At 57.5% G+C, this 20,869-nt stretch overlaps 2 protein-coding genes across 2 annotated transcripts; one reads left to right on the forward strand and one right to left on the reverse strand.

Moving 5' to 3' along the window:
- The first annotated feature begins 3,865 nt into the window (after nt 1-3,865).
- Nucleotides 3,866-7,188, forward strand: NSUN5 (NOP2/Sun RNA methyltransferase 5). The gene is made up of 10 exons (XM_059487169.1): nt 3,866-4,023; nt 4,139-4,261; nt 4,409-4,580; nt 4,659-4,767; nt 5,030-5,168; nt 5,530-5,645; nt 5,962-6,140; nt 6,221-6,425; nt 6,496-6,648; nt 6,742-7,188. Exons 1-10 carry the CDS (start codon nt 3,931-3,933, stop codon nt 6,845-6,847), a joined length of 1,395 nt encoding a protein of 464 aa, XP_059343152.1. The 5' UTR covers nt 3,866-3,930; the 3' UTR covers nt 6,848-7,188.
- Nucleotides 7,189-7,446: 258 nt separating this feature from the next.
- On the reverse strand, nt 7,447-20,347 carry POM121 (POM121 transmembrane nucleoporin). Its single transcript, XM_059487234.1, has 14 exons — nt 20,245-20,347; nt 19,916-20,131; nt 19,568-19,859; nt 19,147-19,305; nt 16,975-17,055; nt 16,544-16,715; nt 15,516-15,607; nt 14,723-14,793; nt 13,909-14,033; nt 13,414-13,516; nt 13,022-13,192; nt 10,959-12,695; nt 10,025-10,153; nt 7,447-9,820 (listed from the first exon to the last, which is right to left on the reverse strand). The coding sequence occupies exons 1-14, from the start codon at nt 20,345-20,347 to the stop codon at nt 9,726-9,728; spliced, it is 3,546 nt and encodes a 1,181-aa protein (XP_059343217.1). The 3' UTR covers nt 7,447-9,725.
- Between the last annotated feature and the right edge of the window lie 522 nt (nt 20,348-20,869).

Consider the following 20,869-nt stretch of genomic DNA (forward strand, 5'->3'; position numbering starts at 1 on the left):
TGGGTCTCTGGGAGGTGTTTCTCTGTGAGCACCTGAGGCTGATCCCTCTGCTTGTGCTCCTGGGATATCTCGTGGACACCTGAGCTTCCCTCGGTTCAACCACAGCAATGGTGACACCAGCCCCGCTCAGGCCACAGCCTCCCCTTTCCCTGGGGAAGCAATCGAGTTCCTCACTTCAAGTTCATTTCCTTCAGTTTCAAGGCCACATGTTTGACTTGCCCAGGAGTCTGGCAGTTCTGTCCCAACTGCAAACAGCAGGAAAGGCAGTGCTGTGAGGCTTACAGCTTGGAAACACACTGCCTTATGCTCCCTGGGGCTGATGGGAGAGGCTGGGATTTCAGCTCGCATCTTTTGGGGCAGAGCATGGAACATGGAGACAAGTTTCAAGGGGGGGAGCTGTGCCTCAGCTTCCCAAGTCCAGCCCCCTGTCTCCAAGACAAATGTGCTTTTCATGTTTTCCTTCTGCTTCTTAGACGTATCACTTGAGTGATGCCAGTCTTTCTGAGGATGTCCATGGGCTGAGATAACCCCAAAGAGATCTGTGGGAATTCATACTGGGTCAAGACTGGGATTTTTCAGGGGAAAATCTCTCCTGGCTGTGTCTGAGCCCTAGCACACAGGCAGGACCCCACTGCAGTCTGACATCCCTGCCCAGGCCAAGGTGGGAACAGCTTAGGGGTGACTGCTGACACCTTGGGCAGACCCAGGACACATGGCCTGGTGTGGGCCAGGTGTAGCCACAAAATCATTATGGGTTAAAATCACCATCTCAGACTTTGTTTGGAGTTTTAAGGATGGGTTTGCAACTGTCTGTGCTGCTGATCTTGTTCTTAGAACAGGACTGATCTCCCACCAGTGTTTCCCAGCCCAGATCTGTGTGGGAAGGTGGCAGGATGGCTGAGAGGATGAGCATTGACAAGCTGGAGGAGCAGCTGCTCTGTCCCCTCTGCCTGGGGGTGTTCAAGGAGCCCCTGATGCTGCAGTGTGGGCACTTGTCCTGTCAGCCCAGCATGCTGTCCCTGCCCAGGCTGCTGGAGGGGCAGCTCCTGTGCCCCGTGTGCTGCCAAGTGCATGCAGTCCCCTGACACCCAGCACTGTGCTGGCCTGTGAGGGCAGAGCCCACCTCAGAGTCTTGCCCAATGCACCCCACAGATGCACAGGCATAGAATCATGGTATGCTTTGGCTTGAAAGGGACCTTAAAGATAATGTCATTCCACCCCCTTTCATGGGCAGGGACATCTTTCCCTGTCCCAGGCTGCTTCAAGTTCCAGTCAACCTGGCCTTGGGCACTGCCAGGGATGGGCCAGCCCCAGCTTCTTTGGGCACCCTGTGCCAGGGCCTTTTCACCCTCACAGGGAAAAATCTCTTCCATTTATCTAACCTAAATTTCCTCTTTTTCAATTTGAATGCATTTCCTCCTGATCTATCTGTAGGGAAAAGGGGGTCTGGGATCAAGAAGTGGCTCAATATGAGGTATACATCTTGTTCTCTTTATTGCTAATTGGCATGCTCTTATATACCATTGCTAGCTATTCACGTGGCTTAAGCTTACATATTATTGGTTACAAGTGGCTGTTCAGGTGCCCTAACCAGTGCTATGATTGGTACAGGCCAGCTCTTCATGCTCCTGCTTATTTCTGCAATATTTCTGCCTTGCGGTTTACAGATATCCTGCTGGCACATCCTGCTATCATGGTGCAACTAGCCAACTTCCTCTTATCTTGTAGTCCAAGGGCAATTTAAGGACTCTCTGCTAGCTTCAGGCCTGGGTTATGCACCCCCTGCAGAAGCCTGTGTCCTTTCTCCTGCAGCCAAGCCTCTACATCTATCCAGTTCCTGATGAAAAGTTCAGTTCCTGAGCTTCCTCGTAGCCCCCTTCAGATACTGAAACTTTCTCTTTTCCAGACTGAACAGTCCCAGCTCTCTCAGCTTATCTCAGTTAAGGCTGTGGCAGAGTTGTCCTCCTGTGGAAACCGTGGTGCTGCACAACAAACTCCATCAGTACAGGAGAGTCCTTTAGAGGAAAGGGCATAAAATGTCAGCCTTAACCTCAGCATCCCCATCCCCAGTCTACCACACTGAAACACAGCTTACCTGCCAGGATGTCCCCACAGGAAAACTCTGTATGCCTGAAGAGGGTGAGCAGTGAGTGTTCAGGGTCTTTGTGGCTCATCCTTCCAAGAGAGTTTGAGGTGGATGGGTTGGTTGCTGGCTGACACAGGGACCCTCTCTGAGAGAACAGCACAGCCAGAGCTGAGCAGGCAGCCGGGGTGAGAGGCTGCTGGAGAGGGAAATGGGAGTACAAAAAGCAGCTGAAGACCTTTGTGCAGGCAGCAGGTCAGCCCTGGTCTTTCCAGCTGCCCAGGGCTGTGAGCTGGCATGGGGGACTGTGTGCCCAGTCTGCTAGGGAGGGACACTGCCCAGGACCAAGGGGAGCAAGGAATCTGAAGGGCTCAGCCACTCTGCACACAGCCCAGCAGGGGCTCCTGCAAACTGCAAACGGTCACCAGGGACTCACTCCTTGGACCTGTCACCAAAATGCACAACCAGCCTATGCCAGTCAGAAGTCAGGGAATAAAACACCACCACCAAGGTAAATGTTTGCTCCTGCATTCCTGCCAAACTGAGGCTCCTGAATGTGCCTTTCCACAGGTTCAAGTACTGTAGAATTATGGAATATCCTGAGTTGGAAGGGACCTACAGGGATCATCAAGTCCAGCTCCTGGCCCTGCACAGACACCCCAATAATGTCACCTTGAGCCTGAGAGCGTTGAACAGTGCTGCTGGAGCTCTGGCAGCCCCGAGGCTATGAGCATTCCCTGAGGAGTCGTTCAGTGCCCCAGCACCCTCTGGAGGAAGAACCTTTTTCTGATATCAAACTAAACCTTCCCTGACAGTGACAGAGCTCGAGCCATTCCCCCAGATCCTGTCACTAGAATGAAATTCTTACACCTTTTGATTGTTCAGGTACAAGATGATTGATCCCCAGCACCCACTGCTAACCCTTCAGACCCTGCAAAGCAGCTCTCGCCTGTTCCCGGATCCAGGTGTCCCTGGAGCTGGTCGTGCTGGATGGAGTGACTCATCCATCACACCAGATGGCTCGGGGACAGTTTCAAAGCCATGTCCAGGTTGCTGGGACACTGCCTTATGGCTGTTCTGGGGCATCCTTTACCCTCCATATACAGCTTTGAGCTTCCCTGTCTTCCCTGTCTGAGCAGATCTGTCTTTCTCAGAGTAGATCCCTATCCTGGAGCAGACCCCTCTTTCCAGGGCTGGGCATTCTTTGCTCTGTTTGAGTGCAGTATGAGCCCCACCAAAGTCTGCAGCAAATCCCCACCAACCCATCACCCACAGGCTACCACAGGGTCTAACAATCAGTAGTAATGTCAGTGTGCTTCCACACGCAGGGACCGGATGGGGTGTCCGGGGCTGGCGACCAAGATCACTGGGGTGGTAGAGGTGGCTGGCATGGCCGGGGTAACCAGGATGGTCAGGGTGATTGGTTGGTCAGGGTGGGATCACCAGGATGAACAGGGAGGGTGACGGGGGTCACTGGTGTCACTGGGCTGGCCAAAGTCACCGATGATGGAGTGGCCGGGATGATGGGGGTGACCGGGGTCATTGGCTGGCCGGGGCGACCAGAGTGGCCGAGGTCATTGTGATGATGGGGTGATCGGGGGGGCCAGGGTGGACAAGGTGGCTGGGATCACCGGGGTGACCGGGGTGACCGGGTTGGCCGGGGTCACTGCGATGATGGCGAGGCCGGGGTGGGCCGGGCCCTTCCGCCCGCGCTGCCCGCCGAGCAGCGCCCGCACGGTGCCCGCCCCGCGCCCCCTCCCCGCTCTGCCCCGGGCACCGAGCCCGGAGCGGGGCCGCGCTCGCCCCCTGCGGCTCGGAGGCCCCGGCGGAAGCGGCGCGGGGCGCACATGGCGCTGTACAGCGCGGCGGCCGCGGTGCTGGCGGGGCTAGAGCGCGGCGAGGGCGGCCTGAAGAGCCTCGTGTACAACAGCGGCTTCCCGGTGCGCCCGGAGGGAGCGGGGGTGCGGGGCGGCCGGGGAAGTCGCACCCGGGAGGGCGGGGGGAGCCCGGAGCCCGGCGCGGGCCCGGCAGCGCTCATCGCTGGCTGCTCCGCAGCATGTCCGGCAGCTGTACGCGCTGGTGTCCGAGACCCTCCGCTACGCCTCGGTGCTGGAGAAGCTGCTGGATGGAGCCGCGCTGCTGCAGGCCGAGAAGAAGCTGCCGCCGCAGCTGGCGAAGGTACGGCCGTCCGCGGAATCCCTGGGCCGCGGGGCCGTGTGCTGCAGCCGCGCCGTCCCGGATGCGCAGAATCCCCGGGTCGCGGTGTCCCGGAGCCGCGGTGGCCTGGGGCGGCGGGGCCGGGCTCACCTCGTCCCCTCCCCGCAGGTCTTGGTGTATGATCTGCTCTTCGGCAAGGGGCTGAAGTGCGGGGGCCGGTGGAAGGCCCTGGCCCGGCGGCACCGGGCCCGGCTGGAGGCCGAGCTGGCGCGCATGAAGGTGCGGCACAAGGTGAGCCGCAACGAGGACCTGCTGGCCCCGGAGGCGGTAAGCGCCGCAGGTGAGTGGGCTCGGGCTGGGTGGGCACTCTGTGCTGGGAGCAGTGGGGTCTGTGTCTGACCTGTCCGGCCCCTTGCAGCCTCCCAGGTCCCACGCTACGTCCGGATCAACACCCTGAAGACTTGTGTGGACGATGTGATCGAGTTCTTCAAGCGCCAGGGATATGCCTATCTGGGCAAGGCATCCAGGTGAGTGCTTCTTTCTGCTATCCCACCTTTCCTAGAATGTCAGCAAGTGGGATGAGGTCTGGTGGGTTGAAGGGTTGCTGAACTTGGTGCTCAGAGTGGTTGGGTTGGGGTCTCTATCACTCCCCACTCTTGGATGCTGCCTATCTGGGTGCTGCCTGGAGCTGGTGAGGAGCTGTGGGATGAAGGGATTTCTCAGCCTGGGCTCTGCTGTGAGCAGTGGGATTAGGACTTTGTATTCATGCTCCCTGTGTCTCTTGGACAGTGTGGAGGAGATGAAGGCCCTTTCTGGAAAAAAATTCATGTTGGATCTGCATCTTCCGGAGCTGTTGGTTTTCCCTTCACAGACACACCTCCATGACAACCTGCTGTATACTTCAGGACACATAATTCTGCAGGACAAGGTGGGGGAACTGGGGAGCAGAAAGTTGCAGGGGCAGGAAAACTACTGACAGGGATGAAGGGTGAGCTCCTTTCCACAGTGGCTCAGCTTGCTGCAGCATTTAAGTCAAAGCAGAAACTGTGGGACACCCGTGGGGCTTTGCTTCTGTTTGATGGTTCAAGATGAAATTCTGGGGTATAAAATCCCTGTGGGAGTTGGGAGGAGCAGGGGGCTGTGGGTTGGCCAAGGCTTTTAGTGGAGCGTGGTGATGGCCTTGGCCCTGTGTCATGGTGGTCCTTGTGACTCCACAGCATCGGCCCTGCCTCCTGAGGAGGGGGCAGGTGTTTCTGCCCACCCCTCTGATGGTCTTTACCCTCTTGCAGGCCAGCTGCCTCCCTGCCTTCCTCCTTGGCCCTGTTGCTGGCTCCCATGTCATCGATGCCTGTGCTGCCCCTGGGAACAAGACAAGCCACCTGGCTGCCATCCTGAAGAACAAGGGGTGAGGGCAGAGTTGTGTGCAGGGGTGGAGGGAAGGGGGGAGGTGGCCCTGGTCCCCCTGAGCCCACAAGAAGATGGCAGGAGGAGCTACAACCTGTCACCAACTCAGGTGAGCTGGTCACTTCTGGGCCACTGGAAGGACCTGAGGGGACATGAAGTCTCATAGGGGTTCACTCCCAGCCCCCAGCCCTGGTCCCGGTCCATAACCCTGCCAGAGGGGAGGCAGCTCTAAAGGTCTGCCTGCCCAGTATTTGAGTGTTCCTGGAGGCCAGGTGGTCTGTTCACGGCTTGTCTTGGGCGCTTGGCTCTGCCTTCAGACAGATCTTTGCCTTTGATGTGGACCCCAAGCGCGTGGCCACCATGAACACACTGCTGACACGGGCAGGGGTCACTGGCTGTCAGCTGGTCCAGCAGGACTTCCTGACCGTGAACCCCAGAGACCGCAAATACAGCAGGGTAACCCACATCCTTCTCGACCCATCCTGCAGCGGCTCAGGTAATGTGTGGGGCTCCAGCTGCTCCCCTGGAACTGGGCTGTGGGTGTGCAAACCCCGGGTGACAGCTCCCGTCCGGCAGGGATGGTGACGCGGGGGCCAGGGGAGGAGGCGGCCCCGAGTGCTGAGCGCTTGCAAGCACTGGCTGGCTTCCAGCGCCGCGTCCTCAGCCATGCCCTGAGCTTCCCAGCTCTCCAGCGCCTGGTCTACTCCACCTGCTCCCTGCACCAGGAAGAGAACGAGGATGTGGTGCAGGCTGTACTGCAGGAGTGGGGCTCGGCCTTCAGGTGGGTCTGGCTTAGGGAGCCTGGGGGGCTGTAGGGCAGGGTTGGTGCTGAGCCCTTTTCCATGCCGCAGGCTGGTGACTGCCTTCCCGTCGTGGCCCTGCCGAGGGCTCGCGGTCTTCTCTGGAGCAGAGAGCTGCCTCCGTGCTTCCCCTGCAGAGACTTTCACCCACGGCTTCTTCGTGGCTGTGCTGGAGCGGTGCAGGGAAGGGGCTGCTGCCCCCAGGTGAGGGGGGCTGTGGGGGCTGCTTCGGGGGGGCACCCTGGGGAGGGTGTTAAGGGGGGGTTTGTGGCTCAGGCCGTTTGCTCTTGTCTACAGCTCCCTGCCTGCAGCAGCCAAGGAGAGCCCGCAGCCAGGAGAGGGAACAGAGCCAGGAGCAGCTCCCAAGAAGAGGAAAAAGAAAAAGCAGCGGGTGAAAGAATGAAACGTTTTCTGGACAAACCCCTGCACAGCTGTGGCTGTGGGGAACACATACTGGCCTGAACACAAGTCAAGCTCTTTGCTAACTGCAGTCAGCGAGAATTCTGTAACGCTGGGGACTGAGTGCCAATGCTGGGACCACCCTGGTGACAGGAAGGGGCAACTGCTCACCCAGGGCTGCCCCTTGCAGCCAGCCCCTGCCCCAGGTTTGCTCCCAAGGCAATCCGCACTCTGCACCCTGCAAGGCTGGGGTCCTCCAGCTGGATTAAGGGTAGTTTATCATGTTACCTCCTGAAAAAAATTCACTGTAGGGACGAAGCAGATTAAAAGTTTCTCTCTTTTTGCTGTTTTTTTTCCAGTGTGTTTGTGTAGTCCTGCCCTGAAACTGCCACTGCTCATAGTAGAGGCATAGTGGGAGGGAAAAAGATGAAATAATAATAATAATAATAATAATAATAATAATAGTAATAATAATAATCCTCTCCCTCTCTTTGAACTGGGAGAGCAAGGAACATGAGCCAGAGGGTGCTCCACCTGAACCCCACTAGCACCACCCTGCCCCGGGAATCCCAGCCCCAGGAAACATACATGGGCACAGCCAAGTGAACACAGTTCATTTTATTTTAAACTGGAGACATGAGAAGCAGGGAAACAAAAACTGCACATTCACACTAAAATCCTCATCAGCCACACCAGGAATGATCCAAGTCTTCAGTCAGTTAAAATCCAGCCTCTCCCCAAGCACAAGGGGCTCTCCCAGCAGGGCCTGTGTGGCAGGGAAGGGACAGCCTGGCTCCTCACAGGTGTGTGGGACTACATGGGGCAGCTACCTGAGGGCAGGACCCAGAGTCAGGGTGGCCTCAACCTTGTCCCAGCTCATCCCCATCTTCTCAGAGCTGACCTGGCCAAACCCTGGCACCTCAAGGACGAGGAGCAGGTGCTCTCCTGGCCCAGAATCCTAACGGGCACAGGGAAGGACACCCAAGGTCAGTCTTTGCAGGCAATAGCCCCTTGCCCTCTGCTTCCTCCAACCCCAAGGACACATTTTCCCAGCTTGGCTGCTCTTGGTCCACTGCACCCACAGCCATGTTGGTGGATGATGGCCAGAACATTCCCATCAGGACCTGGAGGTCCTCTACGTCCCCTTACTACAGGGCTGTGTCCCCTCTGTGCCACATAGAGCCCATCAACTGCCCTTTCTGCTGGGAGAGATGTCTTGACCCTGGCACTCAGCACCGTAACATCAGAGCTCCTGCTCCCCACCCTCAGAGAAATAATTAAAAACTTAAAAAAACTAACAAAAAAAGGTTTAGTCACATCCACATACATCACATTTAAAAGGAAGGGGATGATGAACAGTGGGGGGGAGCATGGCAGAGCCTGCAGGATGCAGCTGCCTTTCCCAGTACAGTGCATTCCCACAGGCACAGGCAGGGTGGGAATACCTACACTAACGGCTGCAGGGTAGGCAACTTCACTGAACCAAGCTTGAAGGAATTTGAAGGCAATTTAGCTTAAATATAAAAATAAATTTTTATTTTGCTAAAAAATGTTTAAATATTTGTGATTTTTTTCTTTTTTTTTCTTTTTTTTAAATTTAGACCCCAGCAAACACACACACTCACACGGCTCGGAGAGTAAAAACCCAGCAGCAAAGCACTCCTGGGAATGGAGTGCCCATCCCTCGCCAGGGACAGGGCAGGGGGTGGCTCTTTGGTGACCCCCAGCTCTGGCAGTCTCTTCCACAGAAGCTCCAAGGCAGGGAAGGGTGGGAATCTCACTCCTGGCTGGATGGGGACAAGGGAAGCAGCACCACAGTTCCTAAGAGCTAGTAAAATCCACTGGAATGAAAAATGAAAAACAACTTGGATTTGGGATGGAGGGGAGAATGCATCTGCTCTGGCCTCCTCCTGTGAGCAGTTCCAGAGCCCCCTGAAATGTGGAAGAGAGGAGAAAGAGAGAGGAAAAGGGAGTGGAGAGACTGCCATAGTTGGAATCCCCTGTCCTAGCTGCCTTTTAGTCACGACATAGAAGGGACAACTCCCCAGCACGAGCAGCCACGCAGTGATGCTACTGTCAACACCCAATTAGCCGGGGCACGTCTCCCCCCAAGGACTGGTGCCCCCGAAAAAGAAACTCCAAACAGCAAATCCGGCATAACCAACATGCCGCCACACACACGGTTTAGCTCTTCCTCCAAACTCGATTCAGTGAGTGCAGGAACAGGAGCATGGATAAAGCAGAACTGGGGAGCAGGGTGGGGGCAGCCCACAGCCCCACGAAGCAGCGGAGATGGGAGAGGGGTGGGGGGACCCCCATCCTCACCCCGTGCCTCCAGCGCAGGTCCCAGGCTATGGCATGTCCTCAGCTGGAGGCAGCAGGACATCAGGTCCCAGGGGTGTCACCCAGCCGCACTCATGCCAGTCAGCTGTGGCACCGAAACAGAGCCAGGCTGGAACTCACCCTGGCTGCAGGCATGGGACCATGTTCACCAGGCCACAGGATGAACAATGGGAAAGATTTTGGGACCTGGTGAAGACGGCGTCTGACAGGAACTCGGAACCACGGCATGTCGCCAGCCAAGCTCTGAGCGGGACAAGGCCTTGGGGCTGGCTGAGGGCTGGGAAGGGGCATGGAAACAGCTACAAGAAGCAAATGGGGAGAAATGTACACATTATTAAACAAGGCAAAATAAATTGAGGGAAAAGAACATTGTGGATATGTACAGAGATTTGTCCAGTCTTGGGTCTGGAACTGTTCAAGTAACAAGAGTTTGGCTTATCATCCAGTGGGTGTCAGGGACGGGGCCTGGTCCCACCACAGGGACAGCTCCAGTCCAGAGGCCCCCACACGTGAGCCAGTGGAGCCCAGCAGCACCAGGGCTACTTTTTGCGGGTGTGCTGCCTCCGTGCCTGCAGCCGTTGGCGAGTGCCCATCTTGGATCCTGCCCCGATGGAGAAGGTGGGAGTGGATGAACCTGGAAGCAGAAAGGTTGCTCAGGTTGCTAGCTTTGGAATCAGTGCAATTCTCACCCTGGGAGGAATGGAAGACTTGGCAAGAGTCCAGCATGTACTCCCTGAGCCGTCTCCCAGAGAACACCTGGCCCTACCACTGTCCCCAGCCTAAGGGGACACTGTGACCCATGAGCTCCCCAAGGCTGGAGCATCAACTCCCTCCTTACCAAAGGAAGTGCCGACTCCTCCAAAGCTTGAGGCAGGAGTGCTGGGTGTCCTGAAGGAAAGGGTGCTGCTTCCACTGCCCACAGCTCCAGGGACAGGCGTGCCCTGCCCAAAGGTGGGCACTGAAGCTCCTGGAAAGCAACAGGTCACTGTGAGACAGGGTTAGCAAAGGAGAAAGAGCTTTTGGGAGCTGGTGGCACCCAGAGGAGGGACAAGATGCTCTATGGGGGCTGAAGCACCACAATCCATCCCCCAGAACCAGCCTCTGCTCCTGAAAAGCCCTTTTAATGCAAAAGTTACATTTTCCAGATAGTCCCTGGACTCTCTGAACAGCAGGGCCGCACAGAAGAATTTGTCAGAGAGGAACAAAGACCTTGGCCTTGCTAGATCAAGGAGTTGCTCACTGTGTGGTTTCAGTTCCATGGGAGCTGGGAATATCCAGCGAGGATCTCAAGTGTTAGGGAAACCTAACAGTTTTGCTGTTAGGCACAATCCATGGAGCAGGTGCTGGTTGGCAGCATTCCAGCTCACTAAGGTGTTCCAGGTGGTTCTTAAGGACTCAGATAACCTCGGCTCCTGCAGGATACTTGGATGGGCAAAGTCGGGGAGCTGGTGCCTTCAGAGGGGCCAATGAGCAGAGTTTAGGGATTCCCCTCCCCAGAGGATCAGGATCACTACAGGGAGTGATGGGAGTGCCTTCCCTTTGTACAGCAAGGCTCTGCATAGCAGGAACACAGGCCTCACCAGGGCTGTGGACCCTGGGCACCTTGGCAAGGTCCATCAGAAATATTCCTGCCCAACTCTAGATCCTCAAGATGGCCTGTCTGCCCCCATCCCATCCTGGAAATGTTCAAGGCCATGTTGGACAGGGCCCTGAGACATTATCTTAAAGGCCCCCTCCAACATGACCCATTCCATGGCTCCATAATGACTCACCTCCAAATGCAGGCTTGCTGTTGGGAGTGCTGGTCATGGTGAAGGCGAAGGGCGTGCTCTGGCCCTGCGCTCCCAGTGCACTCTGCGGCAGAGATGAGCTGAAGGGCGCTGCTGCCGGGGCTGCCCCGCTCTGCCCAGCCCCGAAGCTGAAGGCCACAGCTGGGGACCCACTGCTGAGGCCCAGTGTACCCATCCCAAAGGCGCTGGTGGAGGGGCCTGGCTGGGTGCTGGCCCCAAAAGTGAATGGAGATGGAGTGGTGCCAAAGACACTGGCACCGGTGCTGCTGCTTGTGGTCTGGGTGGTGGCACCAAAGCTGGATGTGGTGGAGGTGGCTGTTCCAAAAGAAAACACCGAGGTGGTGGTTCCAAATGCTGCCTGGGTGCTGCTGGTGCCAAAGGAGCCCTGGGCACTGGTTGTGCCAAAGGCTGGCTGGGCACCACTGCCAAATGCTGGCTGAGCCACCGACTGTGCTGGGGAGGCTCCGAAACTGAACGAGGGGGTGAAGCTGATGGGGCCAGCAGCAGGCTTGCTGGTGGGCACCTGGCTCTCAGCAGCCCCAGTGCTGAAGGTGAGCTGGCTCCCAGTGCCAGGGTACGGTGGCAGTGGCTTTGCGCTGGCTGAAAAGCTGCCAAAAGCTGAAACTGAGGAGCCGAATGTCGGTGGCACTTGAGCTGTGGTGGCTGGGGCAGAGGTGGTCAGTGTAGTGCTCCCAAATATGCTAAAGCCCACAGTGGTGGCAGCAACCGTTGAGTTTGAAGGTACCTGGCCAAAGGCAGGGCCTCCTGGGACACTGGTGGTGGCAGTGACTGCAGCTGGAGGTGGCTTCCCAAACTGGAACACAGGCCCTGAGGGGGTAAAGCTGGTTTCTGTGCTGGGAGCAGAGCTGGAGAGGCCTCCAAACAGGAAGGGCTGTGTTGTGCTGGTGGAGGTGGCAGCATTGACAGTCACACTAGCAGCAGGGCCAGCGGAAGCAGGCGGGTTCGGTCCAAAGCTGAAGACAGGTTTAATGGTGGCATCCGTGGAGGAACTCTGGGTGGTGGCAGTTGTAGCTGCAGTGGTGAAGATGACGTTTGGAAGACCCGTGATTCCTGCCAGAGCAGCTGTGGAGGCAGTTGTCGGCTCTGAGGCCGGCTGTGCCGCAGGTTTGAAGGCAAAAGGAGAAACTTTTGCTGGGGATGAAGCTGCAGTGATGCTGCCAAAGATGGGCTTGAATATGGAGGATGTGGAGGACGTTGAGGCAGGGCCTGAGCTTATGGGCATGGTGGCTGTGGTGGAAGTGACAGCCGTGCAGACTGCTGCGTTCTCACTCTTCGGCACAGCACCGAAGATGGGTTTGAAGATGGGGGTTGTGGTGGGCATGGCAGTGGGTGGGGTGGGCACAGCAGTGGATGCAGTGGGTGTAGCAGTGGCCGTGGTGGGCACGGTAGCGGCCGCAGTCACTGCTGGCTGGCTGGCTGGCGGGGTGTTCAGCATCCCGAACAGGATGCTTGGCTTTTGGAAGGAGGGAGGCTTGCTGGGCGTCTGGCCCAGCTCAGTGAACACAGGAGAGGCCAGGCTGCTGGGGGGTTGCACCACCAGGGCAGTGGGAGCACTGGGGGAAGGTGTGCTCAATACAGGCACAGGCTTGGTGTCAGCAGAGATGGCAGGCAGAGAGCTTGACTCCAATGACACAGCAGGAGCAGGTGGCTGTGCAGCTGACGGAGGTGGCTGGGATGCTGCCACAGTTCCAGTGGAATCTGGAAAGGGGAAAGAGCTTATTTATGGACAAGGGGACACCTTTAGAAGCCCACCTTTCGGCCATGGTACTGACCTACGGCTGCAAAGGCTCCCAGAGCTCCCATCACACCTAGCCCTCCACAGTTACCATAGCTTCCAGCACGACCACGGGCTCAGCATCCCCAAAGGTGTCCCCTCAAGCCCTGAATGCTAGCTCTGCTGCCAGCAGAGCATTTGAACAGATGGTTTTTGTCAGCTGCTTCATGCAGAGACAACGAGGAATTCCTGCTGCACCTGCCTGACTCTGCTGGCATTCCACTGTGCCAACTCTCCTCTTCCACCTCACCTGGTGTTGTGGATACAGCCTGGCTGCTCTGCATCTTCTTCAGACTGTCCAGAAGTGAGGAGCTGGCTGGGGCAGGAGCTGTGGAGGCAGGCATAGGCCCAGCGGAGGTCACAACAAACACCGGCGGCTTGGACACAGGCATTGTCTCTGCAGTGGTGCTGGGGACTGCATCTACAGGGAAACAGCAAGATATCAGGACCCACAACTGGCTGTGAGGAACAAACCTTTAGCAGAGTTTCCCAGCAGGCAGGGGAGCTGCACCTACACCCCACAGCCCTGGGCAACCTCACCCAGCACCACAAAGCATGAGATTTCTTCAGCTGGAAGGCATCAAGAGCACCCCCAGACCCAAGCTTGCTCCTACTCCTCCAACATTTCCAGCCCATCCTTACCAGCCTTATCCTCCAAGACACTGTTGAACCACTGCAGCACTGCCTTCTTCTCTGCATCCAGGTCCTCTGAGGTGACGGAGTAGCCCAGCTGAGGTGGTGGGGGCTGCCAAGAGAGAGCAGCAGCAGCTTAGCTCCTTCCCAGGGAAGCGGGCAGAGCCTCTCTGAAGGCGTGCTGGCGACTGTCTGTGGTGAGCCCTGTGAAGCAGGTGGTCCTGCCGCAGCTACTCAGGTCCCGGACACTGGTGGGCCCCCGGCGTGGCACCGAGGGCATGGCAGGCCCTCCCCAGGCCATTACCTGGTCCGGCAGCAGGCAGCACAACCACGCACAGCCCACCAGACACTGGGGCTGGGGAGAGCGTCACTTCCCACTCGACCAAGGACGGGGCCTCCTTCCTGAGGGCAGGCAGGTCAGTGCGCCCCCAGCCCTGCAGAAATTGCAGTGAGCACATTCTATTGCCAGAGCGGGACCAAAAAGGCTGTGAGACAGCAACATACCAGCACTAGCTGGTCCCCACGGAAAGATGACAGCAATGGGATCTTCCGCTTGCGCTTCCCACTGCTCCCCGAAGCAGATGGTGGGCTCAGGGAATTCTGCTTCTTCCACACCGGTGACTCCACACCTACAGAAGGAGACAAGTTAGGCTGAGCTCTGGGCAGAGAAGTGTTGGTTGTAGTGATGGGTCTGTCCCTTCTGACCCCACTCTGGGTGCCCCAACTCGGAGGGCAGAGGCATGGTTTTAAGCTGAGGACAAGGCTGTGATACCCTGAAGAGCAGCTTCACATCCAGGAGGTCTGTGACATGAGGCTGGTGGGCTCTGTGGGGCAGTGGCCCCTTCCGAGCTCCATGGATTGTGCCAACATGCTGCCTTACCCAAACCACATGCCACAGCTGGCACTGTATTATGGGGCCCATCTGCCATGGGCACAGAGGATTTCCTCTCCATTTTAGCTGAGGAAGCATTGGCATAAGCTCAGACTGGAATTCGGTCAGAGTACTACTCATGCCACTGCAGTTTGCGGATCAAGGCTGACACCTGACCCATGCCGGGTTGGGAGCTGGAGCTCGCTCTTGCAAGCCAGTTTCCAGGCATCTGCTAGCACCCCAACACTGTCAGCATCCCCTTGTCACCTGGAAATCCCACTAGGGCAGTCACTGAGGGCAGAAGGGCCACTGCCTTGGGACCAGCACATGCCAAGTTTCCAGGTGACCCCTCAAGCCAATCCCACTGCAGACCTCAACTGCCTCCTGTCCTGCTCTCTTGCTTGCACTGGTGACCTGGGTGCAGTGTCGGGGCACACCTACACTTACCTTTCTCTGGCTGCAGCTCCTTGTCTGATTTCACTGGGGTGGAAGCATTGGAATGCTGTGACTCTTCTTCCCTGTGTAAGCAGGAGGGACAGTTACGGTCAACCCTGGGCCCAGCCAGCCCTGTCTGCAGGGAGCAGGTTGAGACTGAACAGGCTGAAGACTTGCAGGAGTATCCCTGGTGTTTATCTGCCTCCTGCAAACAGATCTCAAGACAAAAGCTTTGCCCAACTCCAGGCAGAGGAATTGCTTCCTCCTCCAGACTCAGCTTGGTTGAGCCTGTGCACCCTCCACAAGATGAGTCAGCCTCAGGAGAGTAGATGGCAGTCACTGCCCCTTGCAGGTTGGGCCCATCCAGGTGGTTGTGCCACTTTTAGTTCTGACATAAGTTCAGGCTCCTCTGATTTTGTAAAGAGGAGAACACAGGCTGTGCTCCAAGGCAGGCACTAAAATACAGATCCTGGGATTTGACTTTGACAAGGCAAAAATCAGGGCCTGTCTCCTTCTAATGATCTGGCAATCCTGGCCAGGCCAATGCCACCAAGCACCATCACTACTGTGGCAACCTGTGCCCTTAAATCTCTGACTTTAATGGGGAGTGGGCCAGGGGTGACACAGCTTAGACACACCACAGCATGACAAGGTGACAGGGAGACCAATCGACACAAGTGGGTCTCTACACCACTGTGTGTAGGAGAGGGGCCTGGACTGTCCCAGCTCCAGTGGAAAGTGGGATTTGCATGCTAAGATGGCTGGGAAAGACCGCTCTCTTGCTGGCTGGCCATCAGCTGATTACCTGGCTTTCTTGAGAGGCCACTCTGGTGTCTGGGGGCGGGAGGACGCTGGGCTGGACAGAGGGGACACGCTCACACCTCTTCTCTTCCACAGCTGGAATGCAGAGAGATACCAGCAGTAACTTGGCATGAGTCTGGCAGAGAGTACAGGCCCCCTGATCTCCCACAACAAGCCCCACTGCCCAGGGCCATGGTTGTTGAGCCCAATGAGCTCAGAGCTTCTCCTGCTTCACCACCACTTAAACTCCCCTCCACATTTTAGGGAGCACAAAATCTGGCCACCCTCAGCTGAACCCACATAAGGAAAAAGCAGCCTCCAGGGCCTTTACTGCCCTGACTGAGCCCAGGGAGGGAGTACACTTCTGGGCACTTACCTTTGTGCGACACAGGTGGTCTTTCTCAACTGCTTTGGACACCCTTGTGTGTGGGGCTGCTCTGGCAGGAGGCAGCACCTCCTTGCCAGGGGTTCAAAGCAGATGGATTGCAATGCAAGGGTGAGACTCTCTGCAGTCCCAGCAAACCCTTCCCTCCCTCCGCCTGGAGCAAACCTTTCCCCACCCAGACAAAGCTCCAGTAGCCATGGCTTTCTGTCCCTGGCACCTGCAAGCCCAGCCAGGCCACAAGCAGTGCTCCATCACTGTCAGCAGGTGGGACCTGGGTCAGAATGAGAATACATGGCTCCCACACTGCTGATTCCTGCTGAAAAGATGTCAGCACAGCAACACCATTTTTTCCTTCACCTGGATCTATCCAGTCTAGCAGACTGACCAAGAGGCAGGAGAGAGGAGAAAACAGTCTCTTTCTTGGTTTGGTGTAAAAGAGCAGTACAGCTCAACCTGGGACTCCTCCAAAAATGAAATAATTGCTGCTTGGCCCACGGCCCACAGCTCACCTGCTCTCTGAGCTGGTGAGACTGCCAGGCTGAGCCACACTGGGTCCAGACACCCTGCCACACCGCTGTCTCCTCACGAGCCCAGAGCTGGGATTACACAGGTGATCCCAAAAGAATGCCAAGATCCAGTGTCCCTACCTGTGAGAGGCCCCGGCTGGAGCTGTAGGAGCTGGCGATGGCGTTGCGGATGGAGCTGGGGATCCCGCCGGCGTAGGTGTTGCTGAGGGAGCTCATGGAGGAGGTGCGAGACCTCTTGTTGGAGCAGTCATCTGGGTACTGGGAGATGAGGCCCCTCTTCAGAGAGCCTGGCCTGGAGGGGGATAAAGGTTTGATGAGCTCCTCACTGCTCCTGCCCATTGGTCCTTTTCATACAGGGCAGGTGGAGGAAGGAAATCCTGCTTAGAAACAACTCTCAGCAGCAGCACAGCCTTGCTGTCACAGGTGACAGACTCAAGCCACAATCACAATCTCTCTTGCTCTGCAAGCAAAACCCAAGCCCCCTTTTTCAGATCCCACAGACATTTGCTCCCTCCCATTCCAGGAGCTGCTTTTGGCTGTTGGGCACTTACTTGGGTATAAGAGAAGCAGGGGCACCATTAGCTATCAGTGGCTCAAATGCTGACTGCCCACTTCCACTGCTGTCGTGGCGCCTGTGGGAAGAGAGTGTGAAAGCCTATGACAGTGTGGAAGCCTCTCCCAGCCTAGGGAAAGGCAGGCTGAGCACCCAGAGAGAGATCAAACCTTGCTTTTTTCCTGGCACCCAATACTCAGGACAGAGCTTTTCCCCACCTACACCCTGCTGCAGATTTTCTCTCCCTATAGGCCTGTCCTCACTGATTCTCACCCCAAACACCAGGAGCTCATCCAGCTGCCTGCTTGGCACAGTAATTCTATGTAAAAAAAAAATTGCTTAAATCCATTACTCTAAGCCAAAATACTTCTAGAAATGAGCTGCTCAGTTTTTCTGAACAGACTTGAGCTCTGACCTCTTCCTAACCAATGCCCTGGACGGTTCAAGTAAAAAACTGAGTTCCCCTTCCCATTATGATTTCATGAGGATCTGAAGTGTCAAAAGACACCCTGCTGTAAAGTGGAACTGGAGGTGTAGGACAGCCCTGTCACTTGGCCAAAAGCTCCCCTCAAGCCCAGGGCAAGCTGACTCCAAGGCACAGGTGGTCCCACACTCGCCAGCTGACACAGCTCCTTTCTGTCCACCAAGTACACAAAATTTTCTATCCACAACCATTCCTTGTGCTTGCCAGACATTAATGCCTTTAAAATTGGCTTTTGTGGCAGAGCTGTGTATCAACATATTACAAAAACAGTTTAAAGAAAAATACACTGAACTGATTTTGTCTGCGCACACATTCTGTTGTCCTGATTGGCTCCTGTGGGGCTCAGATCCAATGAGCCAAGCATTCAGAGATGGGAATTCAGTGCTGGAAGAGGACAGTGTACCCTGCTTTACCCTGCTCTGCTCCTTGGGCCACCTACAGCAGCAGCCCTGGGGCAGGACAATGCCCCATTCTTAGCCCCCCATCCCAGCCCAGATGGAAGAGGCTCCATGGACATAACTAGGAAGGACAAGGCAACTTTTGGAGCAAGTGCAGAAAAGAGCAACGAATTCAGTAAGGGGACTAGAGCACCTTCCCTGTAGAAACAGGCTGAGACATCAGGGGCTGCTCAGCCTGAAGCAGAGAAGGTTGTGTGGAGATCCCAGCAGCCTTTCAGGATCTGAAGGGGTTTGCAAGGAAACTGGAGAAGGACTGCATCAAGAAGTGCCATCATAGACAAGGAGGAAAGACTTCAAATTGAAAGCAGGGTAATTTAGACTGGATATACAGAATAAATTCTTCTCTCTGAGTGGTGATGCCCTGGAACAGGCTGTCCAGACAAAGTGTGGCTGCCTCATCCCCAGAAGTGCTCAAGGCCAGGCTGGACAGGGCTTGGAGCACCCTGGTCTAGTGGAGCATGTCCCTGCCTATTATAGAGGGTGGCACTGGATGACCTTTAAGGTCCCTTCCAACCAAAATCATCCTGTGATTCTAGGAAAAGCAGGAGGGTGGGATAGCAAAACAGTGCTGTGGCTGGGTGGTTGGAAAGGCTTTGGCAGACCATGGTTCTCAGGATTTGCTTCTTGTCCTTCCTATGGACACTGGCAGAAACATAGCACCCTCCCTCCTTCCAACTCAGGGATGGAAGTTGCTGGCCTTGAGTAACAAAAGCAGCAGTGTCTCACTTTCTCTCTTGTTTCACCTCCCACTGATAGATCAGCTCAGAAGGGAAATGCTTGGAGCTCTCCAAGTGCAATGCTTCCACCTGGTAATCCCATCTCTCCTGGGAGCCTGGGGCTGACGGAAGGACAGAGCCCACAGCAGATACCAACATTTCCCACCATGCTTTCTCAGTCTTCAAACCCCTGTGAGGAGACAAGCCTGTTCCCATCTAGGCTTCCCAAAACACATCCCAGACAGGCAGGGGAACACACTGGACCCACACCTAAACCACATTCCTTCGACTTTTAAAGGAGGACTTTCAGATGCAGCACGAAGGACTGGGTGATGGATGGGGTGTGCTTCCTCTCTGCAGTTAACTTCTCACAGTACTTTTCCAGCCCTGACTCCAGGTCTCATGGGGCCTGGCATGCTCTGGGACACATCCCATTGGTCACCTCTGGAGCAAGAATCCCAATTGTGACCTTCCCAACACACTGTCTGCAACTTGAACAGCTCCCTTTTTACCTTCTTTTGGTCTCCTGATCATTCTCAAAAGTCTGGTCCTCCTCCTCCTCCACAGCCCTTTTCCTGCTCTCCCTGATGGCATTCAGCACAGTCTCCTTCGCACATGGGTCAGGGCTGCTGGTGGCTGGGAAGGCCAGTGGCGAGACCAGCTGTTCTAGACTGTGGGACAGAGCACAGTGAGGTGTGAGACAGGCTGGGGTCCCGGTCTGATCCCCCCACAGAAGGGAGGACACAGCTCCGCCCTGCAGCCCTTCCCGGAGGTTTGGACAGCACCATCCCCCCAGGCACATGGCAGCGCTCAGGATGGGATGCTGTTCCCGGGCACAGCACAGGGGACTGAGCGTTCCCCACAGCGTCCTGGTCCCCACCGTGGCTGACAAGCGGGCTCCCCCAGGTGTGTCCCGGTCTCCGCCGTACTCACGCTGGGGATCGGGCGATGCTGACGGCTGGCGGGGCGATTCTCACGGTGACGGGGCTGCGGAGCGGCCCGGCCCGGCGGGCCCAAGGCGTGCTGCGGGGGGAGCCGCCCTCCCAGCGGGCGGCGGGCAAGCACAGCGGCACGGCCGGCCGGGCCTCAGGCAGCGGGTACCGGCGGCGCGGGGCCTGCGGCCGGCAGCGCGGCACCCTGTGGGGACAGAGCGCGGTGAGCACCTCCGACGCGGTCTGGGGCTTCCCCGCCCGCTCTACCCCGATCTTCCCCTTGCTTACCCGGGCTGCGGGCGACGCGGCGCGGCCCTGGCGGCCGGGCCCCCGTTGGCGGCGGCTTTGCCGGGCGGGCGCGGCGCGGGCGGGCCGGGCCGCATGGCACACCAGGCGCCCGCCGCGCCCAGCGCCGCCGCGCCCAGCAGCGCGCCCCGCAGCAGTAGGCAGGCCAAGGCGAGCGCCAGCGCGGCGGCCACGGCCAGCGCGGCCCTCACGGCCCCATCCCGCCCCCCGCCCGGCCCCGCGCCCGCCATCGCCGCGCGCCCGCCGCTCCCGGCGTGCTCTGCGGGGCGGGGGGCGGAGGGTGGGCGGGGCGGGGGCGGAGGGTGGGCGGGGCGGGACTTAACAGAAGGGCGGAAGCTTCCCCAGTGGGCGGAGCTTAGGGTGAGCGCGTACCGCGGAGGCGGGGCTTAGGTGGAGGAACACGCCCAGTAGGCGGGGGCTTCCAGTCCCAGGGCGACGAGTCCTGCCGGCATGCACGGAGGGACGGGGGCCCCATGGGTAGGCGGAGCTTAACGAGAGAGGCGGGGCGAGCGGGGCCGGCCCTCTTGCGTCAACGCGGGGCCCGTGGCTTTATGGGGCGGAGCTTCTGGGGGGAGCGGCGCTTCCAGCTACGCGGGGTAGGCGGGGGCCGAGGTAGGCGGGGCTAAGTGGGCGGGAGCACGGCCAGCCCTGTCTCCGCGGGCTCCCGGTATGCTGTGCGCGGCGCGGGCGGGGCTCAGCCCGCGACCCCTCGTGGCGCTCCCGTCCTGCCTTCTCGTTCCCCCGCCGGGGGCTCTCCCCTGTCATCCATCTCCCCTGTTCCCACCGGGACCTCTGGGCTTGCCCCAGCCCCATCCCTTCCCCACCGCGTCTCCCCCCACCGAGCTTCCAATCTCCCCATCTCCAATCCACAGTCCTGTTTACCATCCCAATTCCCATGTACTCCCGGTCTCTGTGTTCCTGTCCTGTCTCTAACAACCCCGCAACATCATTCCAGCCTCTGTGTTCCCCCCTCTGCCCCATCCTATGTCTGTCTCCC

Source organism: Ammospiza nelsoni, chromosome 21 (genome assembly GCF_027579445.1).
Source record: "Ammospiza nelsoni isolate bAmmNel1 chromosome 21, bAmmNel1.pri, whole genome shotgun sequence".
Taxonomy (NCBI): Eukaryota; Metazoa; Chordata; class Aves; order Passeriformes; family Passerellidae; genus Ammospiza; species Ammospiza nelsoni.